We start from the raw sequence: 18,016 nt of genomic DNA, 5'->3' as shown, positions 1-18,016 counted from the left end.
CTCTTCATGCATGGACCCCTCGTCAGTGTAGTCCAACACAGACTGTAAACATGGCAGACGTACGCACTACCGGTCAGGATTACAACCCGCATTTATCTTGCACTTTCAACATTAGCCAGCATGTTGTAAGCGCACTACAACATGCAGTTCATTACAGTGTGTTGAAATAAGTTGTGCTACGAATTTGTCATAAGTGACTCATCAATGACCCATAAGCCTTACATATGGGCGAGTGATGAGAAAATCGCTTATTTGGAATATTAAAGCAATTTTGTTCACGACAAGATTATCAGCTGTCAATAAGAGCCATTGAGCCCTTACAAAGGAGAAAAGCGTATTCATGGTGAAGAGAACCAGGGATGCTGTACTAAAAGTTAAATCTTTGACATCTACACATGCCGCAAAGATACATGCAGAAGAGAGGTGATCTACACTGTGAGTTATAAGTAACATTACTAGCCTAATTGTAAATAGTTGGAATCATGTATTCTTGCTTGCTTTCTGCAGGAGACATGCGCAGTATAGTGGCTGCTGACACTGATAATGACGTTGACTGATAATCCATAAGTAGAACATTAATAGCAAGTAGTGTGATGATAAATTCCAGCTAAAGCCAAAACAGGAATTAAGTGTTGCGACAATAAGTGAGACTTACTGAGAAATGGACTTGCCCTTGATTTGTTACATGTGAGAAGATTCACATTAATGTCTGTTGTAAAAATAAAACAAAAACAAAACAAAGACTGGCAACAAGAATTTGCTTTTGTAATGAAATGTATGTTGGTAATGGGCTTCTGAAAAACGGAAGCCTATCATATTCAGACATGACGTAGCCTCTTTCTTCTGCAGCTATACTGATGGGTTACCTGATGTCCTTTCTGAGTAAAACTCTTCCTACACCGACCACAGCTGTATGGCCTCTTTCTATTGTGGATGCGTTGATGGCATTTCAGATTGCCTTTAGTAGTGAAACTCTTCTTGCAATGGCCACAGCTGTATGGCTTCTCTCCACTGTGGATGCGTTGATGGCATTTCAGATTGCCTTTAGTAGTGAAACTCTTCTTGCAATGGCCACAGCTGTATGGCCTCTCTCCACTGTGGATGCGTTGATGGCATTTCAGATTGCCTTTAGTAATGAAACTCTTCTTGCAATGGCCACAGCTGTTTGGCCTCTCTCCATTGTGGATGCGTTGATGGTTTGTCAGAGTGCTTTTTCTTGTGAATTTTTTCTCGCAATGGCCACAGCTGTATGGCCTCTCTCCATTGTGGATGCGTTGATGGCATGTCAGACTGCTTTTAGTAGTGAAACTCTTCTTGCAATGGCCACACCTGTATGGCTTCTCTCCACTGTGGATGCGTTGATGGTTTGTCAGAGTGCTTTTTCTTGTGAATTTTTTCTCGCAATAACCACAGCTGTATGGCCTCTCTCCATTGTGGATGCGTTGATGGCATGTCAGACTGCTTTTAGTAGTGAAACTCTTCTTGCAATGGCCACAGCTGTATGGCTTCTCTACACTGTGGATGCGTTGATGGCGTGTCAGACTGCCTTTTGTAGTGAAACTCTTCTTGCAGTGGCCACAGCTGTGTGGCTTCTCTACACTGTGGATGCGTTTATGGACTATCAAATGTGTTTTCTGAAGAAAATTATTCCCACATCTGTCACAGATATAAGTCTTTCCAGTTTTGGTAACCTGATGAAGAAAAGTTGAAAGCCTCCCAAATTGCAGTCTGCCCTCAACAGAATGGGATGGCTCATCACTTTTTCTGTCATCAGCTCTGCTCGTAAGCTCAGCATTGGTTTCTTTTCTATTGGTGCCACTATGATTCTGTGGAGCCAAATGAGGAGAAACAGTAAGTGAAATTTAGTAAAATATTTCATCATAATTGTACAAGACAGAATGAAAGATTTGCCATAATATCTTGTCGGTGTGGGAGATAAAGCTTTTTCAATACACCTAACCTTGTTTTGATTTGGGGTGATTTAGAATTTAGTCCAGATTTTATAACTTTAAATATACTTGACATGAACCAATATTGTGCAGATTTACAATCATAAAGCACAATATGAATATCACTCGATAAATTAGAATATTAATAAAATATGTATGTATTTCACCAATTCAATGCCCAACTAAAACTCATTATATAGCATATTTACACACAAATTGAAGTTTTTATTTCTGTCAACAAAGACTTTTTGACTACAGCCAATGAAAACATGACATTTAAAATTAGAACATTACACCAGACCAATAAAAGTCAATCTCAATGCAGAAATGTAGGGAAGTAAATATGTGCCATCAAGATTTTAATTTTAAAAAAATGTCTCTGAAATTTAAATGTTGTGTATCAGTGTTTACTTTTTCAGTGTTAAAATAAATTCAGACTATATTTTTAACCTAAAAAAAAAAATATGTGTCATTATTTGTCCATGGTTAAAAATTTCATTTGTTAAAAAAAAATAAATCACATTCCTATTTCAAAGTGATCAAATTCTCAATGTACATAATTTTTTTCAGTTAAATTTCTCAGTGTTAAAAAATTCAGCATATAAAAAAGTTCAACTTTTCAAAATTCAAATGCAATATTTTCAGTGTCCTTGCTCAAAATCGCTGTGAAAATGGCGAGGTTACTTCAGGTCACAGACATCAGCAATGAATGTCAGGTTCCAACTCCCAGCCAATCACAGGACGCAACCGTCATATTGAAGAAATACCAGCATCACCGAGGCTGACGACCATGGCGGCGAAGGCTAACCCAACGGTTAGCTTTCATATTTCTGTAGTACATTTTATTTTGCTCCTGAAGTTTGATACATTATCTTAAAGCTCGATTTATAACATGGGTTTGGTCCGTTGTTAATCTTACACCATGTAGTGCCGGCATGTTACTCCCTCCTTGCACCCTCAGGCCCCTCCCTGCTGTCCCACACCCAATTTCCCCCGTTTTATTCAAAAAAGAAATACCGCTTGAATCTTTAAAGAGAACTGATGGGTGGCGACTTTCTGGGTTGTTTGTATGTTGTCTTCGGTGAGACTAAGACAGGCAGTTTTAGCGAAGTCCTAATTTTTCAGGAGATGCTACCGCTAGTGTAGGAAGCTAATATAGCTGCCTTGTTAACCCCATTCTGTTCAGCTACTTTTCATGTGATTTCATTTATGAATGAATTAATAAATTTCTGGTCATTATAACATCATTCAAAAATACTATTTCTCTTATCTGACAGGTCTTGAAATACAATATTAATTTACATTCTTTTGACTTTGCGGTGCAAAATGTTGTTCTGTTACCTAGTAACACTATAAACAACCCCCTTTGCTCTTTTCAAATATGAAAGCATTAAACTCACCGTTGGGTTTGCGTTCGCCGCCATGGTCGCCAGCCTCGGTGATGCTGGTATTCCTTCAATATGACGGTTGCGTCCTGTGATTGGCTGGGAGTTGGAATCTGACATTCATTGCTAATGTCGGTGACCTGAAGTAACCTCGCCATTTTTACAGTGAATTTGAGACAGCGAATTTGAGACAGCGAATTTGAGCAAGTTGAACTTTTTTTATACGCTGAATTTTTTAACACTGAAAAAATACATTTTTTATTCAAATCCTGGGGCATGCACATTTTTAAACTATAGAGACAAGCTTTGGCTCTCCACTGAGTTGATGTCTGTAGAATCAACTCTCTTAAACTTAAACTACCAGTTTACGTCAGTGTGAACTCAAGTCCAACCGAATCAAAAGAACTCACCTCTGGTAAATTCGTCACTGAGTCACTCTTGTGGCTCTTGACATCCTCTTCAGTGTTTTCCATTTGTGATCCAGCTCTGGTTGAAGCACAACAAAGCAACAAAATCAGAGACAGGAAGAATAGAATATGCTGCCAAAAAATGTAGAAACAGACTTGTTTTCTTTTGAAAAGTAAGCATATTTTATTTCCAGTCTGGCCGAAAAAGTCACACACAAAAAAAAGTTGATTCAAAAACAGATAAAGTGAAATTTACTACAGGCCTTGTGGTAAATTTCAGTGCGATTAGTCATATTTAATCAACTTTGGTTTTAACTGCAATTGTACAGCTACATGACTATTAATATTTTTTCGGCATGAAAACATCAAACACAAATCTATCCCCAGAAAACAAACTTACTATTCAGCAGAAACGGTGCGTTGTCCAATACGTTCTTGCATGTTTGTTGTTTGTTTTGATATGATCCGTGCGACTGGTGCTTTTGGTTTCCAAGGCAACCGGTGGCAAGTGCAATTTGAAAGACTCAAATTAGAAAAGTCTTTTGGATACAAAAATGGAATCGGAATCGCCTTCATGCAATTTTTTGTCCACAAACAAGCAATTTGACCACAGCTCAACTTTGCTCCAAACTTTAAATCTAAATAAAAGAAAGAATAAAAACTAAATTATTTTGTAAATATGTGCAACTACAATGTTTTTACAGTGCATAATCAAATTCAGTTCAAAAATAATTTATTAATGCCAATGAAAAATAAAATTTTGTAACTCATTTATTCAAATTCTTCAAAGAGTTGCTGTAGATTGTGATGCAGGAAACATTTCCTGTAGATGTCTGTATTACAGTGAATTTGAAGAAGCCTCTAACTGAAGACACAAAGTAACACTCGAGGTATGTTTTTAATGAGGGAATAATATCATTACAGGATGTATAGCTCCTAAAAGCAAATTTTGCTTTATACCATCTCTCCCTCCCACACTGAGCTCCTTCAGACTAGCAGCAGCAACAAGTACCTAACAGTCAGATGAAACTGCATGTCTGCAGAGCTCATCAGATAAACCCAGTCCAGTGTTTCTTAAGATCACTCCCAAAGGTGCGTTCTTAAGAAACACATTTGAGACGCATTGAAAACACCTCCGACACTTCAAATTCGGCACCATCATCCATTTTTACACTGAATTTTCACTAAAATGATGGACCTCAGCTCTGTCCAAGGCTCAGCTTTGTTTGTAATCAGTGAAAATTAAGTCTGACAAAAAGCAATTTTTGCATTTTTATCTTGACAGCCACACAAAACAAAGTACCTTACCCAGATTTGAAGGAGAGCTGGTGATTGGGCCTTGGCTCCTGGTACACAGGCAGATTCAGCCCGGAAACACAACAGGAAGTCCACTGGATGCGGTACCACCAGCAGGAAGGAATGTTCTGTTTGGCACGTGAGGTTAAGGGTCTCAACATGCCACTTCCCAGGGTCAAAATCTATCTCTGGGAAGTACTAACCTTTACATTTGTATTTTTTTGCACTATTCAGGCTTTTACAAAACCTGATTCTGTTTTAAAAATCTACAATTTACAACAGCTGATAATGTCTCTTTATTTACCTCAAGAACTCTACTATAAACCCAACTTACTGGAAAAGGTATGTGAACCCCTGGCCCAGAGAATTATAACGAATATCAAAAACAAGAGCTTAAATGTTTGTCAAAATGATAAACTTCATCATGAGCAGATCATGTCAGTCTCATAGCAACAGAATAATTTTAAAAAGTGGAGAATCTCACATGGCGTTTAATGCAAAATTCTATTTTAGTTTTGTAATCGAACATCAAAAACTGGGTCTTTTATGTTCTTCCTGATGCACGACATTTGGTTTATAGAGAGAGCGAGATGGAGACACTTTGATGGAGCAGAAAGGAAGAGTGAAAATGTGTGTGTAGTTTGAGTTTCAGCTTTTTTTCTACCCATGTAAGCAATTCGAAAGGGACACTTTAAATAAGAAATCCCCTCGATGGACAAATGGACAAATCAGGACGTGAAGACATTCATCTGTCTCTGTTGCACTGCACTAAGTCAGGCTTGTGTGAAATAGAAAACATTCACATGCACTCATATTAACCTATCAGGCTTGTCTGAGTGATTCAACAGCCTGGTATGAAATGAGCTGACTGTCGACAGAGGAGGAAAGGACACCAAGTGAGAAATACCTCAGGCCTCATCTCACCTTGACTCATCCTGATTAACTCCTTGTTTTTTATTGCTCTGCATTGAAGACAGGCATAAGCCATAACCAATCAGCGTAGCGAGGTAAAGTTACTGCCGGTGAAAATTAGAGACCTTCACCAGTACAGCTGTGGCGTACTGGTGGTAATGCTGTTGCCCCTCAGGCTTCCCATGTTGTGAACGGTGGGAAGAATGAGCTGTGGTCAGACATCCATCTGCTCGGCTTGGTCTCATTTCCAGATGCACTCAGTTTTGCATCACCTGCCCGCTGGCTATCATCCTGACTACACGACCGCAGTGAGTGATGCCGAAAGGCAGCAGATGGGAAGTGGAAGTTGTTAACGTCCAACCGCACAACTCTGGAGGCACACATCCTCTGTCTCAGTCGTGACCCCCCGTCGTGAGAGCGAGGGAACCTCGAGGCGTAAAGTCGTGGCTTCATTAGAGGAGAAGCTCGCTCTCATTAAAAAGTCACTTTGTGTTTCAAGGGCTTTGCATGGGCACAAACATCACAGCAGATTCATTATAACATGGCGTCTTGATGCAGACAATGCACAGTGTGACATCCCCCCCTCCCCACCCGCATTTCTTACATCCAGCCGTCACTCAAAAGCTTTTCAGAAGCATCTTAGATTTAGGGACAACAAACCCTTTTAGGAATAGGGTCAAACATCAGGGTCAGTTTTTCATGAATGGTCTAAAATTCCTTTTATGTTCAAACAAACACTAAATTAAAGCTTGGAAGCACATTCAAATAAACCACTACTGACTCAAATCTTATCATATGTCGATGTTTCGAGTTAATTAAAGCGATAACTAAGTGACACTTGAATATCTTATAATAAAGACCTTCCATCTGCAGAGCAACAATAAAACTCAGCTATATTTTCTCAGTCAGGGGAAGAGCTGCAGAGAGCCCTGTAAAAATTAGACTCCAGCTGTAAATAAAATGGGCTGAAAAGCCTCAGTTGTGCTCAATAATACATTTGACAGCATCTCAGCACGTCTGTCATTACGCTGTTATGTCAAGCAGAGTTTTTATGAGGAGTTATTGTAACGGTGAGATGTTTTAATGAGCTGTGAAATTTTTTTCTCAACAGGAAAAAAAAAACCCTAGCCTTTGTCTGGGAAAAAAAAAAACCCCGTTAAACATCAATAAGGCGTTGCGTTTGTCTTTTTGTCATCACATTTTCCCCTTCATTTCTTCCAATAAAGATTTACACTGTAATAACAGCACGGTGCTGTTAGGCTTAATTGGGAAAACCACATGCCTAAGTCAAAAGATAAGTATAATTTCCTGCAATTACAGCAGCAGCTTACAATAAAGTATCACCCTGTTCTGGTGGCTGCGGTAAAAAAAAGAACACTCCAGCTTTCAACATATTAATGTCAGTTATTGATATGACGATTAAGTTCAAAAGGTTTGAAATCTGAGGCAGATGTAAGCTGAAAATCAGCTTGCAGAGTCCATGGCTGCAGCTTTTTGCAAAAGGTTGTTAAGCATTAAACTCAGCGCACATGAAAAGAGAAGACAGATGTAATGAAGTTTAAATGCACTCATTATGCACATCAAAGACTTAGTTTTTGAATTCGGAAGAATAATGCAACAATCAACTTCAATCACTTCTCACAACTACAATTTAACTGACGTTAATGTAAATTTTGCTTACACAGATTGAATTATTTATATACATCCCAACTACATTTTGGTTACAGAGGAATCAAAAGCCTTTCGTAGACATGAAAAAATCTGAGTGAATATTAGACAACTTGTGTTTTTAGAATCAGATTTGGTACAATTAACTTGAATGAATTGGATTCTTGGCAAAGTTGACCCTCAGTATGATGCTGCCACCACCATGCTCAGCCGTTGTTGACGTAATCTGATGTTATAAAACGTTACTTTGACTCCTTCAAACTCTGATGAATTGAAGTTGTTTGAACACCTGTCCAGGGTGAACCCCGCCTCTCGCCCGGAACGCAGCTGGAGATTGGCACCAGCAACTCCCGACCCCATTAGGGAGAAAGGTGATCAGAAAATGGATGGATGGATGTTTGTTTTCTGGTCCAAACTACAAGTTGAAATATGAATTTTCCCTATGGTAAACACAACCCAAACAAGCAAATAAGATAGCATAAATAATGACACAGAACCCACTAAGGATATTTTAATTGGGTTTATTTCACTTTGCATTCCAAAATATTGGAGCTTTGGCAGCAGATTGAAAGCAATCGCATTAAGTTGTACCTTTAGATGACTGTGAGCAAAATGTACAGCTCACTTCTTACACAGGTTCAATCTTAGATTTGAAAATTCACACCAGGTCACTGTTTAATTTATAATTTAAGGCAACTAATGATGCACTTTGGATTGACACCATGAAAAACCAACTGCAAATGAAGAACACCATTAGATTTAAGACACTGAATTGTGATACAGGCATAAATGAAAAAGTACTCATCAAAACCATATACTACAAGGAATTATTTTCAGTTCATGCTTTTGTGAATCCAACATCTGCTCAGTCATCACCTTTTAAAGGGGCAACAGGGTTAAACAGTGGTCTCTCTCTACGCAGCTGCAGTTTCCCAAAGTTCATCTCAAAGTCTTTCTTGGTACCGTTTATCACGTCCAGACTCCCGGTGCTAACGTCGTAGCCACGGCTCTTCAGGCGGTGGATACGGTAATTTACGATCTGCGTGGTTAGCTCCAGGACGGTTGGAGTCTGTATGATTTGAGACATGCTGATCCCAGCGCTGAGGAGGCCCTCAAAGCGCTCTGCCAGAGTGGATTCTGGATGGTAAAGCAGAGCCGGACACTTGAGGATAATCTCCCTCAGCTCCGCGTCAGAGCAGCCGATGGTTTCCTGGGAGAAAGCCAGGGTCTGACACATGCTGTCCGGATTCAGATCGGTGACGAAGCCCCGCAGTTTGGAGAGGAGACGGAGGAGTTCGCTGGTGGTGAACCCTCTGTCTTTGAGGAACAGCAGATTCTGCCTCAGCACCTCCGGTGGCTTCAGCAGAACAAACGGGTTCTGGCTCAGCAGCTTCTGCAGCCATATTCTCATGTTGGCGTCATCGCCACCCAGCTCCGTGTAGGCCTGTTGGAGGGTGCAGACCATCAGCTGGTTCTGCTCAACAGGCCTGCTGAAGCTCTGTGGAGCGCTGGCCATGAGTTTGGTAATGATCCTCTTGTTAAGGTTCAGGCTCTGGAAGTAAGCAATGTTTTTCCACTGGTTTTCTAGGTGACTAGATGCAGAGAAGAAGGAGGCTGGGAATTTCTCAATGATACCAATCAGCTCTCTGAGGTTCGGACAGACAGACATCCACAGCTCCTGCTGGGCCTGCAGTTGCTCCGGATTACAGAGTACAGCCTCAGGGTGAACAGCCAAGATGTGAGCGATGATGGGGGTCGAGGCGCCCATGTCTCTCAGCAGGCCGGCTACCTCCTTAGTGTAGGCTGGATTTTGATGTAGCACCCATCCTTTAAGTTTCCGAACTTTCTGGATGTCCACAGAGAGCTCATAAAGATCTTCCACAGTCTGCTGATTTTCCACAGAGCTGAGTGTTGAACATGCCCTGAGGTTTGAAAGTAAAAGTGGGACATGTTGACATCGGAGGCAGAAGGATGTTGCAATCAACCGCAACATTGAGACAAAGTCCTCTGGCTGCTCAGTCGCTGTGATAAAAGACAATAAAAATAACAATCAAATGAGGACACTCAGTGATCAGAGCTGCTTCAAACAGGTGTCGTCATAAACACACTTTCTCATTTTATCTGTACTTTGGTTTTCCTTTAAGTCATGTTGCATTCACCGCAACATAAATATAAAATAACATAAACTGAATTATTTTCTTTGGCTATCGCTTGATGAGCTGGTATTGTTCACAAGAAAATCGACATTTATTGTCACCATTCACCTCTTTCCAAATGTATCTTTAACGAACCTTCAACATTTTAGGAAAAAAAGACACAGAATGAGCAGCATGTCTGTTGAGCTGCAGAATTATTATTTTTTTTAATACATATTTTTCTTTTTTTCAGCTGCAGCCCCTAGGCTTTGGAACAGTCCCCGTTATTCTGTGTGGTCTAGATCTTTAAATTACTTCATATCGCTGTTGAAAACTCATCTTTTTAAGCCAGCTTTCAATATCCAGTGAGCATGACCTGTCATTGTTTATTTTGTGCCTTTTATCGCTGACTTTATTGTACATATTGTTTACCTTTTTGGCACTGTTTGTTTTTTTTTTTGTCACTTTCTTATTTCATTTTCTATTCTTCATATCATTCACCTGCTCACGAGTTATATAAATAGCTTTTTAACTGTAGCTTTAAAGCAGGTTTTCCTTAAAAAGAGTGATAAATAGTGGTTTGGGTTTATGGGGGGGGGGTTTTCCCCAGTTTTCACGTCATCACAAACCTTGTGTTGTTGGGAAAGACGTGTGAAAAAAGTTCTGAATCAGTATTTCTCAGCAGTGACAATGGAATAGAAGAGCTCAATTCACTGTGGAATAGCTTTCTTTCAGATCACCTTACTGATCTCAGCATCAGGTGGGGGAGGGGGAGCATGTACTCTTACGCTCCGTTTAACCAGAAAGGACTCAACCCGTCTCTGCAATTTCTCATGATGCATTTTTTTTCCCACTGTAAGCTAAACAACCACCCCTATCATCCTGAACCAACACTTTAAGCCGGCAGTGATTACATCTCCAAAAAAAAAAAAAAACAAAAAAAAAAAAAAAACAATTTATGATGAATAAAAAAATAAACCCATCTGTGGCTTATTTATTTTACACTAAGCTGATTCCTGTCACTCAGCGTTAAGCCAACCTTACATTTATAAAAACATGCACCCTCATGTGACATGAGGGGTTTTCTTCGGTTTAATCGACTTAAAGGAGATGACGTGAACGAACACGAATGTCTGTTCTGACCCAACAATGACTTAAAACCGACACGCTTTTTAACCTATCACACAATAAATACGAATGTAGTTCTGCTGGGAAGCTAACAGCTGGATGACGCGAAAGTACCTCCGGTTCCCTCAGGAGGCGCTTTGACCAGGTAATGTGCTGGATTTGATAGCTTTAGAACCCTATGTACTTCACTGAAGTGTTGAAATGCCTTAAAGTAAAGAGTAATGCAGGAGAACATTTGTAACTTAAATGAATTACCTTTAGCAGCGGTCAGAGGATGTGACGTTTTGTTATGAAACACATTTCTGGTGTGGCTGAAAACAGTGACACACAGTGGCAGAAAGAGGTATCGCAGAAACTGCAACCAATACAAACTATTATTTTGATTAGAACTTAAATCATAGTAATTTAAAGGCAGGTCAGTTAATTTTTAACTGGATGCTGAGATGTAAGAGTACAATAAACTAGAATTTTCAAACAGGGTATCAAATGCAGCATTTTAATTGTCACTTTTATTATCCTTTGCCCTGTTATGGTTGTCAGTGGTGGGATGAACTTACAATTGTAGCAGTAAAGATGATTCATTCAGTTTCCGACTTGCATCCACTGAATATCGTAATATATTATATATATATATATATATATATATATATATATATATATATATATATATATATATATATATATATATATATATATATATATATATATGGAAATGGTAATGGCGAACCAACCAGACATTGTCGTAGTGGATAAACATCAGAGGAAAGCCGTTGTGGTAGATGTAGCAATACCAAGTTATTGCAACATCAGGAAAAAGGAGCACGAGAAACTGGAGAAATACCAGGGCCTCAGGGAAGAACTGGAGAGGGCCTGGAAGGTGAAGACCACAGTGGTGCCTGTGGTCATCGGGGCCCTCGGGGCAGTAACCCCCAAACTGGAGCAGTGGCTACAACAGATCCCAGGAACAACATCAGACATCTCAGTCCAGAAATGTGCAGTCCTTGGCACACCCAAGATACTGCGCAGAACCCTCAAGCTCCCAGGCCTCTGGTAGAGGACCCGAGCTCAGAGGATAAGAACCACCCGCGGTGGGTGAGAAGGGAAAATATATATATATAATTTCAGGAGTACACATTTCTTCTTTCTTAGCATAAGTATTACCACCCAACTTGTAACGTTTGCTTTTTCTATTCTCGACATTGGATTTTAAAATTTGCTAACTAGCAAAAAGAAAGCCCTCTTCATTATTTTTTTCCCCCAATATACCTCATGCTACTTTGCAACTCTCACCTTTTTTTAAAGCGCTGCTAATTTATTTTCCCCCATATGTCCAGTAATCAAATAATTTTAGAAAAAATTTGGATCTCAGACTGCAGTTGGTGCGTTTCCAAACCCTGGAGCACGAGGGGTCCTGATGAGTGTAATCAGCGCCAGACTGAATTGGGCCGAACACATGGAGAGTTTTTCACAGTTGGTGCTTAATCATGATGCTTGATCATCAGCTCTGCAAGCTGTTGCCTCTGCCAAACTGCTGCTGCTGTGCGAGTATCTGGGTCCATTATAGTTTATGTGCTAGTAAAATTTTACTTATTTCAGACTTTATGTGTGGACAGATGTCCACACATAAAGAGATAAATGTGACTGTTTTGTTTCAGCACTCTCAGTGGATTTCATGACTTTCATGGGAAATTCTTTAGAGTGGAATCAAAGAAACACATCTTTTGTCATGTTCCCACTCAACCTGCAAATTGTTTCAATAGCTTTTATTGAGACGTTTTACAGCGGACTTAAAAACTTAAACATGCATTCAAAGTAAACAAATCAAAAAGGAACAGAAAAAGAAAGATAATCATTTCACATAGAAGAGACTACAGGTCTCTGTCAAGATGCTCTGACAAATGAGGACTTTTTGTGGTTTGTTTGTGGACCTATTGTGGTTTCTCTATCTTTGTGTGAGGTCTAAGAGAGCGTTCCCACATTACAGAACTGGCACTAATAAAGAAACTGAATAAAACAGGAGATTCCTGTCAGCGTAGTCTGAATACCTTGTCCCTCCTCCCCATGCCACAAAGTTTCCACTATCTCGTTATGTAAGGATATTTTTCAGATCTATTCAACCAATTGGATCTGGGTAAGTACGGGAATTTCCAGCTAATAAAATTGTTTGACTCAGACATTGTTGAACTGATTTGTACGAGTTTTTCTCATGCTCTAAATTTCTTTCGCTTTCTCTTTGTGAAAAGAAAAAATAAGAGATAAAGCTTAATAATGGCTGTGTTGTGAATATAGGATATATTGTACAGCAAATACAGCTATGTGAGGGGCTATTTGTCAAATTTACAGCTTCTATTGTAAATCCCAAATTTAGCTTTTGAGGGATGATTTTAATTGTAGGTTGAAAAACACCACCCAAAGCAATTTGGCTTTGTGTGAAAAATGAGTCTCACTCCCTTTGTTAAATTGAGAAATAATTGATTTAGTTTAATTGTGTAATTTCATTTCCCCTTGACACACTGGGGTTGGTTACAGCTAAACCTGAAAAGCTAAGAAATTTAAATATAAATTAAATTATATTTAATAAAGTCGGTTGATAGGTGCTAAAAAGCAATATATTATGAGGTGATTTGAAGAAATGTAAAAGCAAATGAGATGAGTTTTCAGACATTTTCTAGTCTGAAAAGCGTAACAAAGCAATCTTTAAGGCTTTAGGACCCAAGCAAAATACAGAGAGAGATTTTCATAATGATCAGAAAGACTTTTGGGAAAATATTCTTTAAACAGCCAAGACAAAAGTGTATCTTGTTGAATGGCGTGTATCCTGGGTCTTCTGGTTTACTGTTATCTGGCATAAAACTAACAGTAAACCAGAAGAAGAACAAGACACCAGCAGGTCCATTCTCTGTAGTGTAAGAATATTTTGTACACTCAACAAAAGCTTTTGTGATGTTATCTCCTTTCTGCGTGAATTACGAGCAGATATTCAGTGGATGCAAGTCGGAAACTGAATGAATCATCTTTTACTGCTACAATTGTAAGTTCATCCCACCATTGACAACCATAACAGGGCAAAGGATAATAAAAGTGACAATTAAAATGCTGCATTTTGATACCCTGTTTGAAAATTCTAGTTTATTGTACTCTTACATCTCAGCATCCAGTTAAAAATTAACTGACCTGCCTTTAAATTACTATGATTTGTTAAATGAGAAGGAAAATTTATTACATATTAACATGGCATAGCAGGATAAGTAAATAGATAACCAGACGCCCTTTTGTCACAAGGTGTAAAGTTTCATGTCCATACAAAAAAGTGTTGTTTCTTAGTTATCAGAGGGGAAAACGTACATTATGTTCAACACAGAAATCAACATGCAAAACAACCACATGAATTTATTCATTCTAAGAGAAGGGATCTGTTTAGAAAAAAGGAAAAAGAGGTGCTTGTACTCAAAATCACAGCAAAGAAAACTACACAGACATAAGTGGGAAATTAAGATAAATGTGGGAAATGTTAAAAATATCTCGTTATCTGTGCTGCAAAGAAAAGTGTGTGTCACGGCTGTCATAAAATGGGGCAGTGGGCCAGAGTGTGTCGACACAGATAATTAGTAAACTAGCGTACAGACACAAAAGATAAACAAACCTCATATCTTGTGCGTTTTGAGTGTCGCAAAATCGAGAAAAGGGAATCGTGAACTGTAGCTGAAGGCTGATGAAACTCAGGTTGAATTTAAAATTGACACTGTTCCCGATGTCAGTGTGATAAATGAGGACTCTTTTCACACACTTACAGCCCTGGAGGAACTCTGAAGTCATCCGATTGGCCCATGAACAACCCAGGAGGGGAGCAGCTGTTTTGATGTCAAACCCAAACAAGAAAAAAAGTCAATCTGAGCTTTATAGTCAGTGGATATAAAGACACCAATCCAGTCAGGAGATATCTTTTAATAAGGATGAACTTGGTGAGGCGAAGGTGCGAACACCAGCAAGTATGTGGAGAACATCGCACTAAAATCAGAGCTAGTCAAATACCACTAAGAAGTGAAGGTGTACACACTGCATACTATGGATACTCCCCCCCCCTTCCTTTATTACAAAAATTTAAAGAGCTCCCCAAAAGATTGGAGACTAATGGAGTCAAAGAGTTGCACAACTTACTGAATAGTGCATTCCTGTGGTGCCAGTTCATAAAAAAACAATACTGGCAAAGGATTTGTGTCGACTTGATCCGTTTCAATAGTGAAAAGAGAGAGCTTTATGTCTCCCACTCCAGTAGAAATAACCTCTGAATGCAGCTTCAGTGTTTTCCTGTTGATACTAGCAGAATCCTCTGGCAGTATCCTTGACATCCTGAGAGCAATAGATTTACAACATTCATAACTCGATTTGACAGGTATGATCAATAAGGCTGAGTCATAAAAGACAAGCTTGATATTTCTACACACAGAACTATTATTTATCTGAGCTAATGATAGCAAGCTTGGTCACTTAACAGGACAAGTAGCAATTCCTTATGGAACTGCAGCATGACTTTTTTTAAAAAAGGTTTTATTGGCTCTTTATTTGAGAGTGGTCATTAAAAATAAGGAGAGAGGGGGAAGACATGAGACAAAGGTCATGTCAGTTCAAGTCAGAACCAGAACCAAGGCCTACAAATAACCTTCGTACTTTTTCACCTAAACCACTGCAGCACCCGCAACTGCAACAAAATTTAGCTCGGTGCTAAAAGCTTTGAAAATGAACTTGCACCGAACAAAGAAACTGAAGCTGAGTTATACACATAATGACTCATATCCTTCCTTGAAAAGATGTGAGAGGCTTAAATTTAAACAATCTACTTCCAACACACATAAACAAAGAGGGAGATTTAGAAGCTTTTAGATGTTACAAATATAATTATTTATTGTGCATGTCATGCAAGTTGTCTTCTCAACTTTTATGAGCCTGCATAAAGAAGAAACAAAAACTGAAATGATTTTTCATCTTGCACAACTTCAAATAGAAGATTTCAGTCTACATTTTACTTTGTGTGTTGACTTACTTCAATACGGAGGACTTCGATTCATTTTTAAATGTTACCACTTGTACGTTTTTTCTAACTTTTTATTATCAAGATCACATCAATAAATGCTTGAAGGGCAAAGTGCAATTTCACTATCTTGCCGAAGTGGACTTTAATACTGCAGTAACAAAATGAAAACCTCCTTCCACTTGAAAAACTATGCTTTCCATTTAAAGGCACAGTGTAGTGAAAGTGCAAATTCTGTAGTGATTCAGCACAGAAACATGGCTCTCATCGAGAAATGCTGTTTCAATAAGGCCAAATCTAAGATTACTTCTGAGCAGCTGTGTCTGCTCTTACTGGCACTCTAACAAAAAGATTTTTCATTCGTCTTTTTTTGTGTACGTTTCCCAATCTTTATCAGACTTGAAAATCACCTAAAAGTTTGAGAGCTGGCTGTTTCCTTGCGTTACATCAACAATTGAAATAAGACACTCACAGCTTCCTGGAAGCTGAACCAGTATGTGATTTGTATCTACATCTAGATTCAGTTCAGATTGTTCTGTTGACTCAATGAACCTGCAATGGTTTTTTAGTAATAGAAACAGAAAAAAAAACAAAAAGATATTGCGTGCATTTGCAAATGTGCCAGTAAGCTTGCTTGCACGAAACTGTCTTTCCAGAAAACCTTTAGCCACTCCCACAGCCCGTTTGGTGACTCTGTAGATCTGGTGTTGAGTGAAAACCTGTCGAAACAGCAACAATCTTAATCAAAATCCAACTAGACGAGAACTTATTGACTGACCTGACAAGAGCTTGTCACGATAAAATGTGTTTCCTTATTTTAGTTTCACCTGTCACTGCAGCCCTCCTCTGTCTAATTCTGGATTGTTTGTGTGGGAGGGTGTCACTGGGTTTGCTTTAGAAAGAGGAAGACAACACAATGACTAGGAGGCGGTACAAGTGAAGTACTAATGTGGATACATAAAGCAGAGACTGTACAAGCTCAGCCCAGTTGTAATTTGGAAGAGACAAGACAACCAACATGACCTGCACAAAGATCACAGACCTTTTGCTTTCCCTTCTCTTCCTCCTTGTCAGTCGGGTCTGCAGTCAGGGGCCAGAGGTCGTGTTTAGGGAGGAGGGCGGCAATGTTGTGATGGGTTATTGTTTTGGAGCGGATTATCTTGTTGCTTACAGATCTGCTCCAGGCGGAGAGCAGCTACTGGGTAACTCCTCGAACCGGGATCTGCCCAACACACCCCCCATGGACCTGAAGGGTCGAATTCAAATGAATCAAGACGAGCATCTGTTTGGGATTCAGATAGATGAACTCACACACCTGGACTCTGGGATCTACAGGAGAGAATGCTGGCAGAATCATACAATAGTCAACAATGATGTGGAGCAGCTCTTCGTGTGCAAAGAAGAGATTTCAGCTGAAGAGATCAAAGTGAATAGCGAAGGGGGAGCGGAGATTCACTGCCAAATCTCTTCTGTCGGTCAGGAGGGAACTTTTGTGCGCTGGTATCTGGAACTACAGCCTGACTACAAGCCCATACTCCTGCTGGACAGCAGTGTTTCACTGGAGATGGCGATAACAGAACTGCAGGATTCTGTGGAGGCCCGAGAAAACGGTGCTGCGCTCATGGTGAATAAAACTGTGTTCCAGAATCTTCCACAGTTTCACTGCACTGTCTTCAAAGGTGAGACTTGCCTTGGTTTCCAAAACCTATACCTTCCAGACCACAGTGACAGTAAAGAGGTTTATGTCTCCAAAGGAGAAAGAGTTGTTCTAAATTGTAGTGGTGATGGTGAAAATCTGTTGTGGGAGACGCCACAGGGACAATTTAACAGCAGGGAACCAGGAAACAATGACTTGTACATATCAGCTGGAAAAGAACCATCCAGCTTGGCCTTAATCATCCCTGTTATTTCTGATGAACACAAAGGGACTTACACATGCATCGCTCCAACATTTGAGATCGAGTACTCTTTGTTTCTGTGCCCCAAAAGTGGATCGCCGAAAGAGGTTGTCATTGAAGAATCAAATATCACACTGGAATGTACTTCTGACCTGGATGATCTTAAAAGAGTCCAGTGGTTCCGCCATGTGCAGGCAGACATCTATGAA

At 39.5% G+C, this 18,016-nt stretch overlaps 2 protein-coding genes across 3 annotated transcripts; both read right to left on the bottom strand.

Moving 5' to 3' along the window:
* Window positions 1-743: 743 nt before the first annotated feature.
* On the bottom strand, window positions 744-4,251 carry LOC129352686 (zinc finger protein 239-like). Its single transcript, XM_055022152.1, has 3 exons — window positions 4,142-4,251; window positions 3,745-3,820; window positions 744-1,826 (listed from the first exon to the last, which is right to left on the bottom strand). The coding sequence occupies exons 2-3, from the start codon at window positions 3,805-3,807 to the stop codon at window positions 819-821; spliced, it is 1,071 nt and encodes a 356-aa protein (XP_054878127.1). The 5' UTR covers window positions 3,808-3,820; window positions 4,142-4,251; the 3' UTR covers window positions 744-818.
* Window positions 4,252-8,122: 3,871 nt separating this feature from the next.
* Window positions 8,123-11,179, bottom strand: mterf2 (mitochondrial transcription termination factor 2). Of its 2 annotated transcripts, none has more exons than XM_055033382.1 (2): window positions 11,136-11,179; window positions 8,123-9,639 (listed from the first exon to the last, which is right to left on the bottom strand). In XM_055033382.1, exon 2 carries the CDS (start codon window positions 9,608-9,610, stop codon window positions 8,483-8,485), a length of 1,128 nt encoding a protein of 375 aa, XP_054889357.1. In that variant the 5' UTR covers window positions 9,611-9,639; window positions 11,136-11,179; the 3' UTR covers window positions 8,123-8,482. The 2 variants fall into 2 exon arrangements, with proteins under 2 accessions (XP_054889357.1, XP_054889366.1); XM_055033391.1 differs by lacking the exon at window positions 11,136-11,179 and adding an exon at window positions 10,995-11,015.
* Window positions 11,180-18,016: the final 6,837 nt, after the last annotated feature.

Source organism: Poeciliopsis prolifica, unplaced genomic scaffold (assembly GCF_027474105.1).
Source record: "Poeciliopsis prolifica strain line A6 unplaced genomic scaffold, Auburn_PproV2 SCAFFOLD001, whole genome shotgun sequence".
Taxonomy (NCBI): Eukaryota; Metazoa; Chordata; class Actinopteri; order Cyprinodontiformes; family Poeciliidae; genus Poeciliopsis; species Poeciliopsis prolifica.
The sequence above is the reverse complement of the archived record's forward strand: the minus strand, read 5'-3'. Positions and strand labels throughout refer to the sequence as shown.

Coding starts and splice junctions, on each gene's coding strand:
- LOC129352686 (XM_055022152.1), bottom strand. CDS start 3,807: ATGGAAAACACTGAAGAGGATGTCAAGAGCCACAAGAGTGACTCAGTG. Junction 1,827..3,744: donor CAGTGACGAATTTACCAGAG/GTGAGTTCTTTT, acceptor TTGGCTCCACAG/AATCATAGTGGCACCAATAG.
- mterf2 (XM_055033382.1), bottom strand. CDS start 9,610: ATGTTGCGGTTGATTGCAACATCCTTCTGCCTCCGATGTCAACATGTC.